Genomic DNA, 22332 nt, shown 5'->3' with positions numbered 1-22332 from the left:
GTCCCTTTCCTTTTCGGCGGATAAGAAAATGACAGGTATAACTTAAAAGTAAAATTAGGAGGTGTCTTCAGGAATCAGGGCTATTGGAGCAAGTGCGGTACCGAGGTTTGAACCTGTGTTACCCGTTTGAGTAGCAAGCCGGTGACTCACATCACAAGACCATATCATCAGCATCTGTTTCCTTCACGTATTTTTTTTTCACAAGTGGTATCAGTGGTATCGGTGGTGGAGTGGTGGTGGTGCTATAGAGTAATGAAGGCGATTACTCCACCGACAAGAGCACAGCTCTTAAATAAAGAGAGAGGGTATCAGAAAACTATCAGAGCGTCATATCCGGCCGGACGATAATAGCGAAATTAATATCGTGGGTAATATCGGTGTAATATCCTGTCCCTCCGGCTATGGGCCATACCTAGTTACAGATTCCAGAATATTGAGGGAGAAAATGATATTAAGTTTTATTATTTTTTCAACAGCCTCCGTGGTCTAGTGGTAAGAGCGTTAGGCTCACGATCTGGAGGTCCGGGTTGGATTCCCGATGGGGACATTGTCGAAATCACTTTGTGAGACTGTCCTTTGTTTGGTAAGGACTTTTCAGGCTTGAATCACCTGATTGTCCGAAAAAGTAAGATGATTCCTTGCTTCGGAGGGCACGTTAAGCCGTTGGACCCTGCTATTAGCCGTAAAAACACCTCCACCAACCCGCAGTGGAGCAGCGTGGTGGAGTATGCTCCATACCCCCTCCGGTTGATTGAGGGGAGGCCTGTGCCCAGCAGTGGGACGTATATAGGCTATTTATGTATGTTTATGTTTATGTTATTTTTTCAATCCGTCCGTGATAGCCTTGTTCGGAGAACACGAGACTTACATCGAAGTGTCAATGATTCGAATCTCGGCTCGAAACCTTTGAATTTAAATCACGTGACTTCCAGGATCTGTGTCCGTTTAATGGAAAGAGGCTCGCCCCCTATTATATGGGACTTAAACATAGCTGAACACACACGACTGAACACACACTAAACGCACACGCCACGACACGGTGACACGAATTTATTAAAAACAGTGTTGTGGTAAAGATAGCTTCGATAGCTCCAGTGGTGTACATAGGTCGCGTTGGTTATTTGAGCGAAAAGGGCGGTTATACAAAAAATATCCTACAGACAAGTAACAGAGGGAAGGTGGGAAAAACTTACAGATGCGCTGCAAAACGGAGATTTATATCCCCGGGGACACCGTTGCTCGACGAGGGCCCTCGGAGATGATGATTCAGATAGCTGCGTGCACGTTTATGATGATAATTGTATTTTGGTCGGCCGGCACTCTCACGCACGGTTGTTGAAGCAAGAAAAAAATGAATGATTCGGAAATTTGAGTGAGCGTGTTCAATGAACGAATGAGCGCCGCCGGGTGATAGGAAAGGGTAGAAAGCGGGAATGACTGATACTTGAACAATCATAAAAGGAAAGCTAGAAGGAAAGAGAGGAAGGGGAAGACCAAGAAGAGCTTACATGGAACAGATTAAAGAGAAGGTTAACGTCGTGTCTTATAGGGCAGTCAAGGAATTGGCCTTTGATAGGCTGGAATGGAAAATGCTACACCGACAAGAGCGTGGCTATTAAATTGATGATGATGAAACATAGCTGGCGAGATCCTTTTTTAACGTGACTTATCGTAGATGAGACTTGACCAGAACTAGTGAGGAATGGATGTATACAGGGTGTTGTGACACCATAGATAGATTCACATACTTACAGGGTGTTAGTGACATCGTACCGAATACTGAGGGCGATGATCCAGCTCATGATTCTGAGTTAATATCAAGTGGAATTTTCCATTGCAAAATTCATTTATTTTAGTTTCTTTTTTATTTTTCAGTTCCATACTTTTGCGATGCAAAATTCCACTTAGTATCAAATCAGAATCATGGTTTTCGTTACGGTGTCACTCATCATCGTCACTAATTTAAGAGCCCCGCTCTTGTCGGTGTAGCATTCTCCATGCTACGTTTTTAAGGAAAATAGGACAGTGGTTTCCCTCTTGCCTTCAGCCCCTCAGGACTCTGTCTGAGCCGAGTGGAATGGCGCCCAGAGTGACGGTGTTACTAACACCCTGTATATTATAGGTACACCTCTGCCTACCCCTTCGGGGATACGGACGTGATGCTATGTTATGTTATTATTATTTCAGATACTTACTTACCTTACCATCCAAAACTCTGATGTCCGAGTTGGTTGCGAAGACTGCGCAATACTGCAGAAATAAGAAACAATAGGTGCGCAATATTCCCTGTAAGTACAAAACAAAACTCACGTCATGTATCATCAAAACTCGCGAAATTTTGGGTTGAATTGCTAAGAATATGCCGTGGTTATCTTTTAAGATTCACCCACTTCTCGCCAGCTATATTTAAGGCCGATAGGGACGAGCCTATCTTCAAATTTACAAAATTCAAATTCAAAAATTATCTTTATTCCGTAGGTAACATAGTTACACTTTGAATCGTCATTTTGTATTGCATAACAAACGTCTCATCCGCCTAAAACTACTGCAGCTTCTCACAACCTGTATAGCCGGGGAAAAGAAGCTGCAAGAAAAACCTCGGCACAGGGCCCTAGCCGTTCTTTAAAAAATATAAAATTTTGTTTTACAATTTACGATTTAATAGAATAAAAATACTAACTTAACAGCCTCTGTGGTCTAGTGGTTAGAGCGTTAGGCTCACGATCTGGAGGGCCGGGTTCGATTCCCGATGGGGGCATTGTCGAAATCACTTTGTGAGACTGTCCTTTGTTTGGTAAGGACTTTTCAGGCTTGAATCATCTGATTGTCCGAAAAAGTAAGATGATTCCGTGTTTCGGAGGGCACGTTAAGCCGTTGGTCCCGCAGTAGAGCAGCTTGCTGGAGTATGCTCCATACCCCCTCCGGTTGATTGAGGGGAGGCCTGTGCCCAGCAGTGGGACGTATATGGGCTGTTTATGTAAGAAATACTAATACTACGTATAGAACGGCAACTCTCCGCTCCCCACCAGCGTCTAAGCTAGGTCTACCGTATAGTGTCAGACGTCACACACACAGTTACACGTGTACGATAATGTCAATGTGTAGTGTCTGTGTCAAGCGAGGCTGTTTGTATGAAGTGTCCGGGGTGTGCTAATATCTCACGCATTTATATTTTTTTAATAATTACTTGTTGGAGGCGATGGTTGCTTCGGTAAATAAAAACTCTTCGAGATCTTAAGTGGACTGTATTCAATTAAAAAACTAGGAAATTATTTACACTATTATTATTTAGACTTTGATGTTGCCAACATTACTAACGGTGCCACACCGCCGCCGCCACCTATTGCTGTGAGTGGGTGTATAATATACACTACTGCCTACTCCTTCGGGGATGCAGGCGTGTTGGTATGTTATGTTATCTTTTAAGATACTTACAATGTTATTGCCATTTTCCCCACAATGTTCCACACTTAACCCCACGCCGCGGCTCGCCGGCGATCCACGCTCGTATAGCCTACGGGTATAGGTTTTTAGGCTAGTAGCGCAGAATAAGGAATACGTGCGTATAGAACGGCAACTCTCTGCTTCCCACTTCTCTGGTTCACCTAACCCCCCCTCGAACATAGTTTAGACTTGAATCGTATGGTGTACTTGAATGGTATAAGTCGAAATGTTTCGAAAAGATTTTTTCGATTTAATTTTCTATTCCCAAATTTTTACATAGATTGAGAAAACGTTACTTTTACATTGCGATTTTAAGGAGATTTACCTATTGAAGATTTTAGTCGTTCTGTAGATCATTACTTCCTAAGATAGTGACCCGGAAAAAGTCCAGACATAAAAAAGTACACTCCTATAAGACTCCCCTGTTCACCCTACTCGAAGTTATAGCGTTATAGTAACCTGATTTGTGAGGGATTGAGGGTGCACTCAATTTTGGGGAGCATGTTAGCTCGCCACAAGAGCACAGTGACAATTGTGTCATTATTACTTACATTATATTGGTTTATTGGTCCAAAACAGGTACCAATAATGTAGAGAAAAAGTCCGCCAAACTTTTGTTTTTTACTTTAATGCTACCTATTGACATAAACTTTCTAACGTTTAGACAGAAGACATTTTATTACTATATATTGTTAATTTTCTATTTTTATTAACTTGAATGCTATTGTAATTTATTTATTTATTTTATTTGTAATTTAATAATCTGTTATGTTTTAAATTCGTATACCGAAAGGTGCGACATAGTGCGACATATATTATATTGTAACAACCCTTTTACCTATGTTGACGAATAAATGAATTTGAATTTGAATTTGACTTGAAATGGGACTAGGCCGGACTTTGAAGCAATTCATCTATGAAAGCAATATTGCTATTTGACATTTGTTTGCATTGCGCAGATATTTTTATACGCGCAATTGTCACATCGCAATATTGCTTTCTTAGATTAATTGCTTTAATGTGGCCTTTTTTAGCCCCCCAGTTGTATAAACGCTACCTCAACTGCATAAATATTGTTGTGTCCTAGTGGGACATGGCGTTATTTATAACATTAAATTTAATAAATTAAAAACCCCCGACCTAAAAAAGTAATCAAATTATGACAAAAGGTTAAAAATGCTAAACCCTATAAAAAGCAAAAACTAACTTATCCCACATTATGCTTGCAAGCAAACTGAGCGTGTAACATTCTTATCACACTTAACAAACGACCTGATGACCTTGAAGACCTGAACAGATTTCCACCAAACATAGCTAAGAACACTCTCGACTGATATACCTTTCAAACAAAAAAAGCCGCATTAAAATCGGATCATCCGTTTGGGAGCTACGATGCCACAGACAGACACATACACATTTACACAAGCACGTCAAACTTATAACACCCCGTCGTTTTTGCGTCGGGGGTTAAAAAAATACCATGTTACCTACTGAATACTTACTAAAGATATTTTTTAATTTGGCCCTAAGAATCAAGTCCAACTGGACTACCGACTACGGGTCCGTCTCACCGGCGACGTCTCATCATCATCAGCCCATTAACGTCCCCACTGCTAGGGCACGGGCCTTCCCTATGGATGGATAGGGAGATCGGGCCTTAAACCACCACGCGGGCCCAGTGTGGATTGATGGTTATTAACGACTGCTAATGCAGCCGGGACCAACGGCTTAACGTGCCTTCCGAAGTACGGAGGAGCTCGAGATGAAAACTTTCTTTTTGTGGTCACCCATCCTATGACCGGCCTTTGCGAAAGTTGCTTAACTTCAACAATCGCAGACCGAGCGCGTTAACCGCTGCGCCACCGAGCTCCTCAACGACGTCTGTGAACCAATAAAGAATCAACTTACATGTATCAACACCGTCCAACAGGCTTCTAATAGAAGTGGAACATGGCTCAGGGCTCCCGCGGGACATGGTGACGTCACAGGAGTGACGGCCGCTGACACTGCCTTCACAAATAGCGGTTAATTGAAAACGGACTCCTTCAGTGCGGGCAGTTCATGAGCTGCAGCGGATTTCACTACTGGGGGGTTAAAACGCCACATCAAAGCAATTCATCTAAAAAAGCGATATTGCTATTTGACATTTGTTTGCATTGCGCACTTACTTTTATATGCACAACTGTCAAATTGCAATATTTCTTTTTTAGATGAATTGCTTCGCTGTGGCCTTTTAAACCCCCTAGACTTACAGACATTCAATGACTGTCCTAATAAAAGGCTCTCGTATCCATACAAGGTTCAAGATCAATTATGAAATTCTGATTACTTAGTAAATAAAGACAGATCTAAAACTAACGAAAAACATTTTCTTTTTTCTATTTAACTTATTTAAGAATTTTAATCAAGAAAAACGTAACAATAAGTCCGACATTTCATCACGTTCTTCTGTGACGTCACAGTGTGCTTTTTCATACAAACTCCATAGTAATTTCTATGGAATCTAAATCTTATTTCTTAAATAAAAAAATATTTTGATTTCCTTTTCATGTCATTACCTACTTGGCTGTATTTAACGACAACCACTCCTGATAGCCTGAACATTTGCCACTTGGGTAACCAGCAAAAATATATTTGTCTACAATCGTTAAAGTACCCATCCGATTTCGGCGGTTCATTTTCATTACAAAAGTGTGTTTTATTAATATTTACCCATTGGGTAGTAGTGCTACGTAATATATACTACGTATAAAGCAGCAACTCTCCGCTCCCCACCAGCGTCTAAGCTAGGTTTACCTCACCCCCCTCGAACATAGTTTAGGCTTGAATCGTATGGCGTCAGACACACACACAGATGCGCGTGTACGATAACGTCAATGTTTGCTGTCTGTGTATTACTAGGTTGTTTGTACGAAGTGTCCGGGGTGTGGTGATAGGTAATCTTTCCAGCAAGATTACTGCTCAAAAGTAAATCATGTACTTACGTGTCTATTTATCGACAACTAAAACACAGCGCCTTTTTTAAAAATCACATTCGGATTCATTTCTTCTACATTGTTTTGTAATTTATTGTAATTTCCTCTACAAGACCTCCATTTATTACAAAAAAAAAAACAATCCGGGTAAACGTTTAGACTAACATTTTTAAATTTTGAAACTTGCTTGTTGCTTGTTTGTGTCTTGCTTGCTTGCTTGCTTGCTATTGCGTGGTTTTGTTAACAAAAATCACTTCTGAATGCGATTTGTTAAAAAGAGGTTTACGTTGTTTGCACTATAAGCTTCTATGCTGGACGCGAGTAAAAAACATAGAACACGTTCAGCTGCATAACTTCCCGGGCGTGTCATCAAATCCGACAGAGGGTTTTTTACCATTAATGGGTTTGCTCTTGGCCTCAGAATTGCCCGAAGGCATTGACGAGGCCTAAGATAGAGTGAGCTCGCCCAGAAGGTGCCTGTTCACTCTGGCCTTGAAAGCACCCGGAAGTGGGGGGATTGTACCCTTTCTAACATGATATACATTTGTAATGGGCGATAGTCTGATCCCTTATCACCATAAGGTTCATAATTATACATCTTAGGACTGCGTATCATTATTTGTGGCTCTGCCCATCCCATTAGGGATTGCGGACGTGAGTTTATGTATGTATGGTTTTTACTATAAGTTCAGTCCGCCTCCGTGGTCCAGTGGTTGAGCGTTGGACTCACGATTCGGAGGTCCTGGGTTCGATTCCCAGTGGGGACATATCACAAAAATTACTTTGTGGTCCCTAGTTTGGTTAGGACATTACAGGCTGATCACCTGATTGTCCGAAAGTAAGACGTTCCGTGCTTCGGAAGGCACGTTAAGCCGTTGGTCCCGGTTACTACTTACTGTGTAAGTACGTAGTCGTTATAAATGAGTCATGTCAGGGGCCTTTGGCGGCTCAATAGTAACCCTGACACCAGGGTTGATGAGGTTAGTAATTCGCCTCAAAAACCCACACGATAGAAGAAGACTATAAGTTAGTTTTATGGCGGTCTAATGACATCGTAGCCGCCTGTAACTTACACCACAGCACCTACTTGCAGGGGTACTCAACCGGGGTGTTGTCGAGTGTTGCTTCTAACAACAGCTTTATTGAGCGTTTGCCACCCCTGCCCCACTGCAACATCAAGTAAGAGGTTATAAACATTTGCTCCACTAAATAGCCCTTTAAAACTGTTTTCTTAGGGAATAAAGGTATTAGGGAATTTGTTAATGTGACGCTTTAGGTAGCTTTGGGTTTTGGTGGAGGTTTACTAAAGATGTTATAATTTTTGGTAAGTGGCATAATGTCTATTCGGACATAATTCAACCTTATGGTTAAAAAGCTCATAAACTAGTGCCGTCCTTCACTTACAATAGGTACAAGAAAAAGATAGAGCTAGTTTTAGTTCCTGGTTGCCCCAATATGAAAATGTGCACAGTTAATATCAAGTGGAATTTTTCGTCGCAAAAGTATGGAACTGAAAACAATTAAACAAAACACACATTTTCGTGATTTTTGCGACGGTAAAATCCGCTTGATATTAACTCAGGATCATGAGCTGAATCATCCCCCTCATTTGATGAGGTATCACTAAGAGGGATATTACTTTATCCAACATTCGTCAATCATGATTTAGGATTAAAACACAAATCGTTACTACCTTACTAAATTAGTACTACCTTCGGTCAATCAGCATGCGACCCTACAAATAACGATCACAGTACAGTAATAATAAGAGCGATTTTTGTTTGAATAAAAAGTCGTGATTGGCGAAAAATTGGTTGATAGATGTAATACCTCTCTAACATTCAATATTACGTCCATATCGAAGACCAGACGGACATAGTCGCTAGCGAAACGCTAGCAATGTAAGTAAGTACTTTATACTTTGCGGGCCACAATGTACCTAAGTAAAGTACTCGTACATCATTTTTAATTATTACGATACTGAGCTTCGTCTTTAAAAAAACTTAATTATTCTTCCAGCATTCTATAATAGGGAAATTGTTTATTACTTACGCCACTAGAGTTCGTACGATGTATACCAATTAGCGAGGTACCATAAATATCTTGTGGGTTAATTGATATTCCACATACGAACGCTTTTAACCACTTTTAACCTCTTTTAAATTTATCGCGTTGCGGTTATAACGTAATGTAACATAAATTGCAAACGTTATTGTACGTGTTATGACAATTCGTGTATCTGTCGGTGTTATAACATACTTAATTTAAATAACCATATAGTTTATGATATATCCATTACTTTCGTATCAAAAGCTGTAATGGGTGAATATCAAAATGTCAAGTTTGGTGGCTTTATTATTATTATTATTTTTTTATGTATCACAAATTTTATTTTTTATTCTTAATATTATTTATATTCTTATTATTATTTTACGAGGAACAAATTACCTTGTAGCCTAGAACTATCCTTTTTCATGTCGGAACCCAATTTTCCACGAAAAAATAATATGAAAGTTCGCAACCAAACTTTGCACATTTTGATATTTACCCTAATCTTCTTCTTCTTCTTCTGACTCTGCTCACCCCTTTAGAGATTATCAGCGTGAGTTTATATTTATGTGTCTGTATTTATGTAACGTAAGCTCAAGACTATACTATCCCAATTGGGGTAGGCAGTAGTACATCCATCGCAAGATGAACTTCGTACTTCACTGAGCTTTCTGTTAGACCAAAGTGATAGGTGGAGAGCCGTATCACCGTCTGTAATGGTCGAGCCAACTATGTTAGTGAAAACTGTACTTAAGATAAATTAATAACTCATTGGTGCAAGTCTAGTACCGGGGTTTGAATCAGCGCGCCCCGTCTGAGAAACATCAATCACTGTGGAATGTATACACTTACTATGTGTCGACTCTAATCTGTCAATTACGAGACAAAGTGCACGTTTGTATAAATATTACGCCTAGGTCGTCTAGTCCTATATATTACACATATCCTATAAGAAACTAATTATGATGTAATATACAATTAAGTGTCTGATTTTAATATATATTGTATCTATTAGACTAAGTTTTACTGAAATAAATTACTTACCTATTCTGTATTCTCTATTGTTTGTATCTATAAACCTGTGACATACATAAAAACTCTTATATATCTTTACACATACAATCTCTCAGTCAATAAAACCCCATGTTTATGCGCAGTGACATCTGTTGGATGGCAATATATGCGCGGGCGCAGGATTTACGACCGCGACGCTTGCCGTTGAGTTTACGACGCGGTGGTCACCGTTCACTTTACGACAGTCGCTGTGACCACCGTGAGCTGTGATAGATGAGGCTGTATTTTGTTGAGGTTTTACTTCTAATACATACATACAGGGAACGGGCTCTATCACTCCAGCGCATGTCGGTGGAGAAACACTTAGACATAAGTACATATGGGCATGTGGCTGAGAGTGATAGGTGAGTTGAGATGGTGTGAGAAGTAGACGAGTGACGAAAGTATAAAAAAAAGAAAAAAATGTGTGTTGTCTAGTGTGTAAATTATGTTTTGTAAATTTGTGTGCAATAAAGTGTTTTATTATTGTTTGTCATTTCCATATCTCGGGACTATGGAGTCGCGGACTTTTGGAAGGCGTGCGTGGAGCCGAAGCCAACCCCTTAAGACAATTTAATCTAAATGTGATGTGACACCAACCGGCGATTATCCCTGTATGCACTATGGGAGTGCACCCAAAGACAATCCCCGGTTCGTGTAGGACTATTGCAGATTATGGGAACAAAGGGAACTGGGCTATTGGGTTGGGGGTTAGTGGACCGGGATACTGGGGCTACGGGGGACTATGGCGCCTGCGCGACCAATGTGGATAACATGGATACAATGAGCAGGCGGTGACTCGCCACTCACTGGATGGGCCACCTATCTAGCCGACGCGACCGGAAGGCAAGGCAGCAACATGGTCGTGAGGAGCTCAGCAGCTTATTATTATTATTATTAAAAGCAGTACAGAAGGTATAGAGTATAGAAGGAATGCATAGACAAATGATATATTAAGTGAAGGACTGTGATAAGTTCAATATTCTTTAGAGAGATATAGAAGGTGTGAGATGTAAGCAGTGGGAATAGATAGAAGCTCAAAACGTAGGCGGCAGCACTGTTGCATATTCCTAAATTTAGGCAGTTCTCCATAATGTGCAGCTAAAATTCGTGATATACTGCTATACAATGTGGAGCAACATGGAGTGTAATCCGTCTGAAGGATGAGTAACGAAATAGAAAAACAGAAAAAAAAATTAAAAAGGCAGTTTTGATTGAAAATAAGTTTTTCTAAGTTTTCTTCTTTCCGATCTATAGGAAATAAATATAACACTATGATTTTGCAGTTAAACGTTGCGCAAACTGAATATCCACGTGTCATCTGAGCTTTTTTTAAAACAATTTATAAGAACTTGACGATTAAAAAAGTTAACTATGTTATCTACTGAATAAAGATATTTTTGAATGGCTTTGTTGCCAAAACGTTGCCAAGTGAGTTAACTGCCACATAATTCAATATGAAATGTTTTCGACCGCCGCCGGCGACGTGGCAATGGTGTCTCAGTGAGTAATGGCCCTTAGAGCTTCTATGATCATCGAACCATTCTTCCTTGATGTCTCTTATTATATCCAATGACAAATTCGCGTGTCCTTCAGTATGACGGTGAATAGTCGTGATGGATGGACAGACATACCCTAATTAATCACTATATCGCCTTAAGCTACACTCCAACTAATTATATTGGTAATTATAACAATCTTCCCTCTGGGGTTGCTATTAATAATTCTGTGGAACTAACAACGGATAGGTAATATCTAGAATCAATTTGTAACCAAAATTATTTCGGTAAAATTTAACAATTTAATATACTTACTTACTTACTTAACACTTAAATTAATACAACTTATTAAACTTTGTTTTAAAGTTTAAGTAGCAGGTACCTCGTCGTTTTGAAATAACAAATTGATATCAAACATCACAATAATATTTAAAAATAATAAAGACGTTTATATTTCGAAGGCAGATTCGTAAATAATAAAAAACAAACATCCAAATCAACAAACTCGAAACATCTCAAAACGGTTTGTCAACTAATAAAAATAATAAAAAATAAAACAACTGGCTGAATAGAATGACGGTCGATTTGAAATGAAAAAGTTACGGGCTGTCAGTTTGACAGCTTCGGCGCCGGCGACTGGATACGGCGATAGGCCTAAAATAATAACTTCCAGGAAGAACCGTTTTGTTCCCTTGCCTGTTGTTGTGAGAACATCTTTTTTTCAATTTGGTAAGTTTTAAAACGTGCTATTTAAGCATTTGTATTTAATTAAATTAGGGTTATTAATAAAAAAAAATAGGTTTAATAAGTAAATAACCAAACCAATAAAGCTCCAATCAATGTATTTTACCGCATAAGAGATTGTTTAAAAATATATCTTATTTTTTATCGCGTAATGTAGCCACGCATACATACATGCATACATAAACTCACGCTTGTAATCCCTAACGGGGTGGGCAGAAACACAAGTAATCAACAATCCATGTGTTGGATTCTGTTTGTCCGTATTATGATGATACACAATAAGGTACCATGAGCTGAAAAAATCCAATCAATTTCTTGCAAAGTAATAAATTAACTGGTTGCACCTAAGACCTCCTGGTTTGTCGTTTCTGTAATAGACCAAAAACACCTACAAAAACATAAATTTTATAATTATGACAACTAAAGGTTCATAATTTCACAACTGTTTACAAATAATTCGCTGGGCTCAGTGACTGAACTTTTGCTCTTTGATTGTACCTATTACAACATAGAGCCTGTATACTCACACCTATATACTTACGTAAGTACTTAAAATTTTAGATACTTACTTAGTTAAATGATAATCGCTAAATCGTGCATGTCCGTAATTATAGTTATGAGTGGCCAATTAATGGAGACCAAATATAAAGTTGCAATGACTCACGCCATTATATTCAGGCTAAATGCAATCATTATTTTAGCTGGCTAATATGAAATCTGGTTTAAAATGTTCAGATTTAGTTTTTATGCAATATCTTTTTTCTTTTCATTTTCTTTTTCTATAATTTTGCCTGCATGATTTGTTCTTAAAATTAATCTTATGGCTAAGTCCAACCAAACTCTATCTTCACAGACCGTACAATAAATGAAAAATAACATTCACGATAACATAATTATAAAAAACAAAATAGCCTAACTTATTTAGAAATTTAATAAAAATATGTTCCAATACATTTAAGAGAAGATCGATTAGCTTACACTGATGATACTAATTTATTTCTATCAGTTATTAATTTATCTTAAAAATACTTTCTTCTTGACTTCGGGTTAAAAAGCACGCGCGCGTTGATGTCTTTTATAGGAAGTTATGTTTATTGCATTTAAAAAAGAAGATTCTTAAATCAACTATCCAAAAAATGGGGGGTGAGTGTACACGTTTCGAACGACACATTTTGAAAATTTGCAAAAAAACATAATATATTTAATATTATTTGAAATATATTATAACATATTATATTTAATAATATATTATATTTTATGTCCGTATCACTCATCACGTCAGTGATCAATCAATACATAGAATAAGTTTAGGTAAGTCTGTCCTATGTAGATATTCAAGTTCATCTCCACTGAAGCACTGAATGGTTTTGCATGCGCTTTTTACTAAAAAAAACTATAGAGAGGAATTAAGTTTTCATATAAAATACATCAACGGGCGCACTCATTTTACACGCTTGGTTTATTTTTTTATAACTATGGCCACGGAAAGACACCTCCACCGACTTACTGTGGAGCAGCATAGTGGAGTATGCTCTATACTCTGCGGTTAAAGAGGACCTTGTTTGTATAAGATTAATTTGTTGGTCACTGATATTGAAGATTTTTTCTAGCCTTAAAAATTTCTCACCTTAACAGCAGTATGTTTGATGCAAATAAAGAATGTTGTCTTTATAATTTATACGTCAGCCATAGTTTACCCGCCAGCACTTATCCACTCAATACGTTTTACTCGTCAAATAGCATACCTAATAGACAAAATGTTGGTCTGGCTAAACAGCCGTCAGTCATTGTCCGCCTCATTAGCCAGCGATACGTCCGTTAATTTGTTTGAGCAGCAATTAACGTGTCCGGATCGACGCCCAAACCGTTGCGTTAAGCTCTCGAAAAGAAATAACCAAAAAAAAAAAAAAACAAACGTCAAATTTGACAGCCCGCGCTTACCGATTCATTCGACGAAGGAGATTTTATTCGACTTCATTTTTAATCCCAAGACCTATTGTGATGTTCTAAGGTTGAATTTTTGTTTTTAATATGATGTCTTAAGTTTGTAAGCGAGTTTTAATAATCGGTTGGGCAACAAATCAATACAAACAGTCGCTTTGTTAGATAATGTTACAATTAATCAGTTACCAGTAGACTGATTTACAGTTTTGGATGTTGTGAAATTATTTCGGAAGTTTTAGTTAGTGGATATGCTTTTTTTTAAAACTACAGGTAAATACGTAGGTAAGCACGTGGACCATGTCACCCTATGTCAACTTTATCACTGTCACTGTTTGAAATGTTTGTAATTGGCTTTTCGAAATCGTTGCAACTTAGCGACTGGAGATGATATCGTCGCTAAAATACTGGACTATCTGATAGGCGTTTAGTTGAGATGGTAATATGTCATCATAACGTTTCGCCATATCCTTTTAGGACATTAATACTAAAAGTGACTGCAAGAGCTGGTGGAGTAAGAGTGGCTGGTGATTTGAAACTCTGTACTACCCACGCCAGTAAAGATTAATGACAGAAGAAAGATACGTAAATTCAAATATTTATTAATTACTGTTTAGCGATAGGACCGCCGCGCCAATTGTCCTACTTTTATCTGTTTAAAAATTAAATAAAAATGAATTTATTTCGGAAAATCAGTTACAATTTCTGAACATACCTTCCCGGTAAATAATCATATACTTGTGATGGGAACGACCCGCAATTGGTTACTTGACAGTTGTAACAATATAATAATGAAATATGTCCAATATGGTAGTTTATTATTTAATGATAATTATCCAATAGTTTATTTTATTAAAATCACTTTTAAATATTTTATTTTTACAAAACAAGAATTCAATTTTTATTTGTATATTACAAGACTCGAAACACGGGCGGCCATGATTGACCTTCGTATGACGTCACATTTCACAAATTAAACAGAAACTATCTGTCAGAATTCAAGTTAAATACTGTTTGATAGTTTCTTTGTTTATTGAAATGTGACGTCACACGAAACTTAATCATGATCAACCGTTTTAGCGCTATATTTATAATTAGTGAAGAAAAATTCGTTTTTTTTTTCTAATTTTTAAAGGATTTTCGAGAAAAGAAAATATTTTAAGACGTATAAAATAATGGTTAGTATTTTTTTAAATAATTATCCGTAAACTGTTAAGTAGGTACCTAGCCAATTTATTTTTGTTGTACTGTTATTTTTTATGTACAATAAATGGGTAATTTTCATTGTATAAACAACTTAAACACAAAATATATTTGCTCAATGATTAACACAGTTATGGTTACAATTTGCATCGTCAATTTTTTTGTTTTTCTCTTCGTGTATTGTATTGAACATTCTGTACCCGTTCTTCATTGCTCATTAGTCCATTTCCAACAAAAACAATACCTAACGCATTCTTTTTCAATAATTTCCCTTTGTTATTTATTATTAGTACTTACTTTTTTTAGAAGTTAGTCGCTTTACGCCAACAAAATACGATTTCTTGGAAATGTAATCAATCCTAATTAAGCCTCGTTGACAATTATTAGGAATGCTATATTCCTAGCACGTCGTGCCCTGCGCCGCTGCGATGTAAATGGATAAATAATTATTTTACGGTAAAACTTATCTATAATGTAATAAGGTATAGGTACAACTAGTATACTAACTTAAGGTACTTATTATTTCTATTTATAACAAACAACATAAGCTCAAGACTATATCCCAATTGGGGTTGTTAGAGGTAAGTATCCATCGCAAGATGAACTAAGCACCCACACCTCACCGAATTTTCGGTTAGACCAACGTGATAGGTCAGTGAATATTAGTAACTCATTGGTGCAATTATGGCACAAGCAGTGTCATATTGTGACAAAAGGATAACTCAGTCTCATAATCCCTGATTAACGCGGTAAAAATCCGGTATTATGTGTTTTAATTATTGAAAGGATAACTTTTAATTTCCAACTTTAACACATTCACATGAAGGAGTAGAGTAACATCACTTCTACACACACATAATAAACTGACGCCTATCAAGCACCACCAAACAAGCAAATGGAATTCCATAGTATCTGCTTAACCCGGTGGGAAATAGTCGTAATATCGCTTCTAATTTCCACGAATTTGCTCCACCATTTATTTAATTATAAAGGAATGTGTTGCGATAAACTTTATTGCTGTACGGAGCAATTCTATTTATAATCGGTCACCCTAACATAACCGTGGAATCCAGTGCACAAGTTTGTCCCTAAGGCATAATACCTATTGTTTTGTCCCTCTCTATTGCATTTGTTTTGCTGTAAGTGTGTAGAGGATGAAATGAATGACTGTTCGAAAATTAATTCTTGTTTTGTTTTGCAATGTAACGGGTAAATGTTATGGTGTTTTTCTAGCCATGGGCTTGTAACGTGTAGATAATATTTTATTTTATCATATTTATCTATAGTTGCATCGGGCTCCTTATTTCTATTGGGCAATATGATAAACTCTAAGCAAGGGTCCGAGCCCCACGATCGATGAGGGTCAGCTCGCCAATTAATATAACCGATATAATACAGATCAACCCCTAGCATTATCCCGTTTTCCACAAGAGTCCATTTACCTAACCTGAAGTTTTGACAGGTCCGGTTTTTTACAGAAGCGACTGCCTGTCTGACCTTCCAACCCGCGAAGGGAAAACCAGCCCAATACAGGTTAGGTCACATACCTCCAAAAACGCATTTCTCGGGATTGTAGATTTCCTCACGATGTTTTCCTTCACAGCTGAGAACGTGATAATCATATATATGATCCAAACATGAATTCAATGTTTAGGCCAGTGCTGGATTCAAACCCGCGACTTCAAAGTGAGAGGCAAGCGTTCTTCCAACCGGGCTACCACGGCTCTAACCTATATAATACAAATAAACATAATTTATTTCGAGAACTAAACAGTTGAATCAGTCGTGAATCTTGTTTCGTTTTGCCCATATTAACTAAATAGTCTAAAACAAGACAAGAAACAAAACAAACAAGGCAAGAGGGAAACCAACCACTGCCCTAAAAGCCCCCTTTTTCCCTAAAAAGTAGCATGGAGAATGCTACACCGACAAGAACGTGGCTCTTATATTAGTGATGTGAAATAAATGGTATAATTCATTTGTTTAGTTTATCAAATTCATTGGGGCCTCATCATTTCAATGTGCACAAGTGGGCCCCCAATAGGTTAAAGGCGGTTATATCGACAAACATCAGTTTTTCTACCCAACATCTTAGCATTGTAAGTATACGAAAAAAATATACATGATAATTATCATACAATCAACGGATTTCGTCTGCGCCTAAATTTATACACAATAAAAATCTCCATCCTTATCTTTTTTTTTAAAGGTGGCTTAACTAAATCAGTCTTTTAAAATCTCTTAATCTTTTTTTTATGGGTAAATGTGCAATAGGCCTAATATAAAAAGTTAGTCACCACGCATTTCTAAATTGAAGATAAATGTTTATTTAATAGTACTTACGAGTAATTTTGATACTACACTCCAATATAGGTATTTCAAAATGACCACCGAAGTATATCAGATTATAACATGATTCAGTATCATTCATCAAAAGAAAATGCAACAAAATGTCTAACAAAATGAGAATTGGTACTAAATATAAATACCTAATTGATGTAAATCATTGAAAACCTCAATTCACATAGCAAATAAATCACCACGCCACCTATAAGATGTAACAGCCCTATATTACCGAAGCATTGTAATCGCTACATAGCCTAATAATCTCTAAAACGTGTGTAATCTTCGAGAAAAGTGGTCTCTCCTCTAATGAATTAGAGCAACCAAGTAGGAATTACGCCTGTAATATGCCTGTAATCCGTGATTATCTCATTAATCCGCCTGTAATCAGTGTAATTAATACATCTTAATTATAAGCCTATTGACTCGTTTCAGTGGAAGAATGTATAATACTGACATCTATCAATTATTTTTATGATAGCATAGCAAGATGTCAATTTTTGCACGCTCGGCCGTTTATTGTTGGATGTAATCGTTGTTCTAGTTGATGTCAATTTCTCTACTGGTGTTCTGTACTTTTTTTAATTGTGTAATTGTAATAAGAAACGTTACATTTAATAATTACATACATGTAATTATATTTTGAGATGCCAGAATGTCGCTTTGCAAGTAATATTATGGGTATATCGCAGATAAAGTACCAAATCTTTTATTTCAGCACACAAATTTATCTTAATAATCATTTTTTCTTAATTCATCTTGTCGCAGATTGCCAATAATACTCTCGTATTCATGTTATCAAATTCTTGCAATGTTTTCTTTCAATTTTAAATTTGTAAGATTTAAATAGTCGTCAATTTCACCGATATTTATATTGCTCTTTTATTTATCCTTTGTAATCATAATCACCATATTTGAAGACCATCATAGTCAAAACAATTTCAATCGACTCACGAGTTAATCTTTTGATTAATTGTTCCTTTGCCTTTGGATTGCGGGTTTTTTTCTTGAACTGTTTTTTCTTGTCTTTAATGTTCCTCGATATTTCTTCGATACGTTATTTTTAATGGTCGGCATTTATTGACAGAATTCAGTACCCAAGTGTATAAACATTTGGGCCTCATTTGTCTTTAGATTCAATGTGATGAAATAATACAAAGTAAATGTTTACGAATATAATTTTATTAACAATTTTAATTTAATGACTGTATTGTAAGTCGATATCGTATTTACAATTTTCATTTTGTTTTATATAATACATTTTTACAATTCTCTTGGGAGTCACTATGGCTAGCTAAGTTAACCTAACGCCCCTGATTTGAACCAGAACGGGGAAAAATGTGGAAATTCAAAAACTGTTAATCGGACGATTATAACACACTAGCTTACATGTTAAAATATACAATATGTCAAATTTTGACAATGAAAAACTAGTCTGGATAAAAATTTACAAGAATGAGATTTTAAATTGTGAAAATTTGACATTTTCTTTTTTTTGTTTTGACTTAAATACAGGCCCAATGTAAATGTCGCAAAATGAACGGACCTTAACTCCGTGACAGTAATTTCATAGTCGTTGCTGTTTGTGAGTGTAATACAGTTAGATATGTTTTCTGGCTTAAAAATGACAGTTTAATAACATTAAAAATGCTTATTAATTTAGACAATTAACTGAGTTGTACAAGATAGATGATGTTTTATATAATTTAGACTCTTTTTCATATATATATATATTTCACGTACCCAAATCTATTGTTGCTTTATATATTGGGCGTTAGAAACACTTATGCATTATTAATAATATGATTTCAACAACGCATTGCATTTATAACTGCTGTAAAGTTGTAATTTTATAGGAATTTGATTGTGTATAGTAAAAAAATCTAAAATTTTAAATTCACAACCACGACACTTGAAACGGTTTTGTCAAGCCAAAATATAATAAGTATACATCGGCCACAATCCTTAGGAGTTATAAAACTGAAAAAATTAAATTAAATATTCATTTATTCCGCGTCAAAAAAATGTTCAACACGGGTTCATATTTTTTTATTATCATCCTGTAATTATTATTCAGTCAATATTATTATATTTTTTAAATAAATGTCATAACCATGATACGACGGTAAAACATATTAGGCAATGTAAAAAGTAGTTAATGAATTTCAACAAACTACCCCCATAATGTTCAAATCACGCCCATCATTCATCATCATGATGCACAGGATTAGACCCCAGGCTCTGAGGTCACACTCTACAAAAGAAATATATCCCTATCTTTACAGCGTCATTTTACTGGCTTTTTTTTATTTATAAAAATTGAGACATTGAAAATACCGCGATAAAGCACGAATGTTCTAGTTAACATTTTCTAACCTATAAATAAAAATGTACCTCTAATATAGATAAATAATGAATTTGTAAGTCAAGGGGGAAAAAATAATAATGAATTTGAACAGGGGGAATAAAAAGGCCACACTGAAGCAATTCATCTAAAAACTCAATGTTGCACATATTTTTTTACATACGTAAACTTTAAATATTATATTTGATATTTAGATGAATTGCTTAGATGTTTTTAACCTCCCTTTACAAATCCTTCATCATTAATTTTAACCTCGTAAAATCCTGAACAAAACCTATTTTTTTATTTAATGTTTTTATGTAAATTTTATTGTTGTAATATTTTTTTATGAACTGCTCAAAATATTTGTAATAAATTTGATTTTTGAGCTCTACAATAAAGTTAAAATACCTTATTCACTCTACATGTCATATATATATATATATATATATATATATATATATATATATATATATATATATATATATATATATATATATATATATATATATATATATATATATAAATATATATATATATATTTAACATGTAAAATAAGTCCCTAGTTTTTTTTTATATTCTTTGGTAGGTAATATACCTACATATTTACAAATACAGCTGTATAGCGGGTACCACCTACTATTTTGAAGTCGAATTGACAAACTAATTAGAGTAAAATCATTAATAGTAAAAACAATGTAGGTAGGTACCCATATGATCACCTAATACTGATTTTATGATTGTAAATTGCGTGAGTTTAACAAAGCGTATAGATATAAACTTTATAAACACTATTAAAAAGCAAAATAATAACTACTGGGTTGTTTAAGTTTGTAATATTAATACAAATAGGCCTATTTGATAAAAGTAGAGCTGTTTATGTATTCTTAAATAAAGAAAATAATTAATCCTTTGCTTATCACGGCATTTTAAATATCTTTAATTTTTCAAAAACGGTTGTACAAAATAAATAATTTATAATAATAAAAGTATTATGCCTCACAGCGAGACAAAGTAAGTATCACTAACAGAGCTGGCAAGTGATCGTGTAAACGTGGTCAGGTACAAACCTTCATATAACTATCTACAAGATCGTAATCACTATAACATAAAACTAACACTTGACAAGATAAATAAAATTTAATATTTACTGGTAAAATAGCTCGATATATGATTTAATAGGTAAGTAAATGCTTCTCGCGGAAAGCCATCGAGTAAACCTAATATTTGACCTATACACAAACTAAATATAGACGCGAAATGAAATAAATAAACTAACATTAAATAAACCCCAATAGGGCGAGAGTATAACATAACACTCGAGATAAAATTCAAAATAACCCTGTGAACCTTCTCTGCGAAGCGTCTCTATCAGAACATCGCGCGTCTGTCAAATGTACAAGTTTATATCAAAAGGCAACAGTAATTGAACTTTCACTACAATAGTACATACCTGATACTGATACGCAGAAGACCGCTTCAAGCACTCGCTTTACACTTTCAACGACAGAATTACATCCTAATAAACTGGTTTACGATAGCTTAACATCACATCACGGACTTTGTGACTCTAACTAGGATACGTGTCTATATTGCAACGTTCGTCCACATCCACGGAACTGTATCACGTGTCACTGTGTCTGTTACTCCTCGTCGACGTTGATTTCGGAGTCGGCCGAGTCCTCGTCGTAGGTGGAGGAGGAGGCGAACCCGCGGCCCAGCAGCGCCGAGCGGTTCTTGGCGGCGGCGGCGCGGTCCCGCTGCCGCCGGTTCTTGAACCAGTTCCCCACCTGCGTGGGTGTCAGCCCCGTGGCCGCCGCCAGCTCGCGCTTCTTGGTCGGGTTGGGGTACGGGTCCTGCAGGTACCACTCGCGTAGTAGCGACCGCGTGCGCTCCTTGAAGCAGTGCGTCTTCTGTTCCCCGTCCCATATCGTGCGCGGCAGCGGGAACTTCTTGCGTACGCGGTACTTGTCGACCGGGCCGAGCGGGCGGCCACGCAGTCTCTCCGCCTCCTGGTAGTGCGCCTCCAGCCACAGCGCTTGCAGCTTGGCGTGGCTGGAGCGCTGGAAGCGATGTCGCTCAAGGATGGAGTAAAGCTCGCGGTGGCGGCCGGCGTGGAAGGCGACGACGGCCCGCGCACGGAGCACGGCCTCGCAGCGCTCCAGCTCGGCCACGTTGGGGTGCGCCACCGGCAGCGACCACAGGAAGCGTGCCAGCCGCTCCACGTCGCCGCTCTCCTCAAGGGTTTCGCACACGGTGGCCACCTGCGCCGCGCTGAAGGAGAGCGTGGGCAGCGGCAGCAGCGGCGTTGGCGCGGCCAGCTCGAGCGCCAGCGTGGCTGCGGCCGGCGGGTCGGCGCAGGGCGCAGGCTCGGCGGCGCGGTCGGCCGCAGGCCCGCGGTGCGCCTCCAGGATGCGCGCGTGCAGCGCCGCCGTCGTGGACTCGTCCCAGGAGCCGCGCATCGGTGCGAGTGTGCGCGGAGTCGCGCGCGATGTGAGCCGCCGCGGCCGGAGCGCCGGGGGCGGCGCCGCGCCGCGCGCGCGATTGGCTATCGGTTACTGTGCGCGCGCGGCGCCGGCCAATCGGCGCGCGGCCGCCGGGGGCCGGATAGCTTACAGCGGGCTCGGCCGCGTATCCGACGGCCGCGGTTAACGAGCGCCCCCGCGCCGCGCCCACCCGCCCCCGCGCCGCCATGATACACCGCCCCCCTCCACGGGACCACCCCCCACTCCCGTCT

At 37.8% G+C, this 22332-nt stretch overlaps 1 protein-coding gene across 1 annotated transcript; it reads right to left on the bottom strand.

Annotated features, from left to right (window-relative positions):
- Window positions 1-20127: 20127 nt before the first annotated feature.
- Window positions 20128-22071, bottom strand: LOC126371520 (homeobox protein SIX6-like). Its single transcript, XM_050016841.1, has one exon. The coding sequence runs from the start codon at window positions 22055-22057 to the stop codon at window positions 21239-21241; it is 819 nt and encodes a 272-aa protein (XP_049872798.1). The 5' UTR covers window positions 22058-22071; the 3' UTR covers window positions 20128-21238.
- Between the last annotated feature and the right edge of the window lie 261 nt (window positions 22072-22332).

The sequence above is a fragment of the Pectinophora gossypiella genome, chromosome 12, assembly GCF_024362695.1.
Source record: "Pectinophora gossypiella chromosome 12, ilPecGoss1.1, whole genome shotgun sequence".
NCBI classification, from domain to species: domain Eukaryota; kingdom Metazoa; phylum Arthropoda; class Insecta; order Lepidoptera; family Gelechiidae; genus Pectinophora; species Pectinophora gossypiella.
This window is presented reverse-complemented; position numbering and strand designations above follow the sequence as displayed.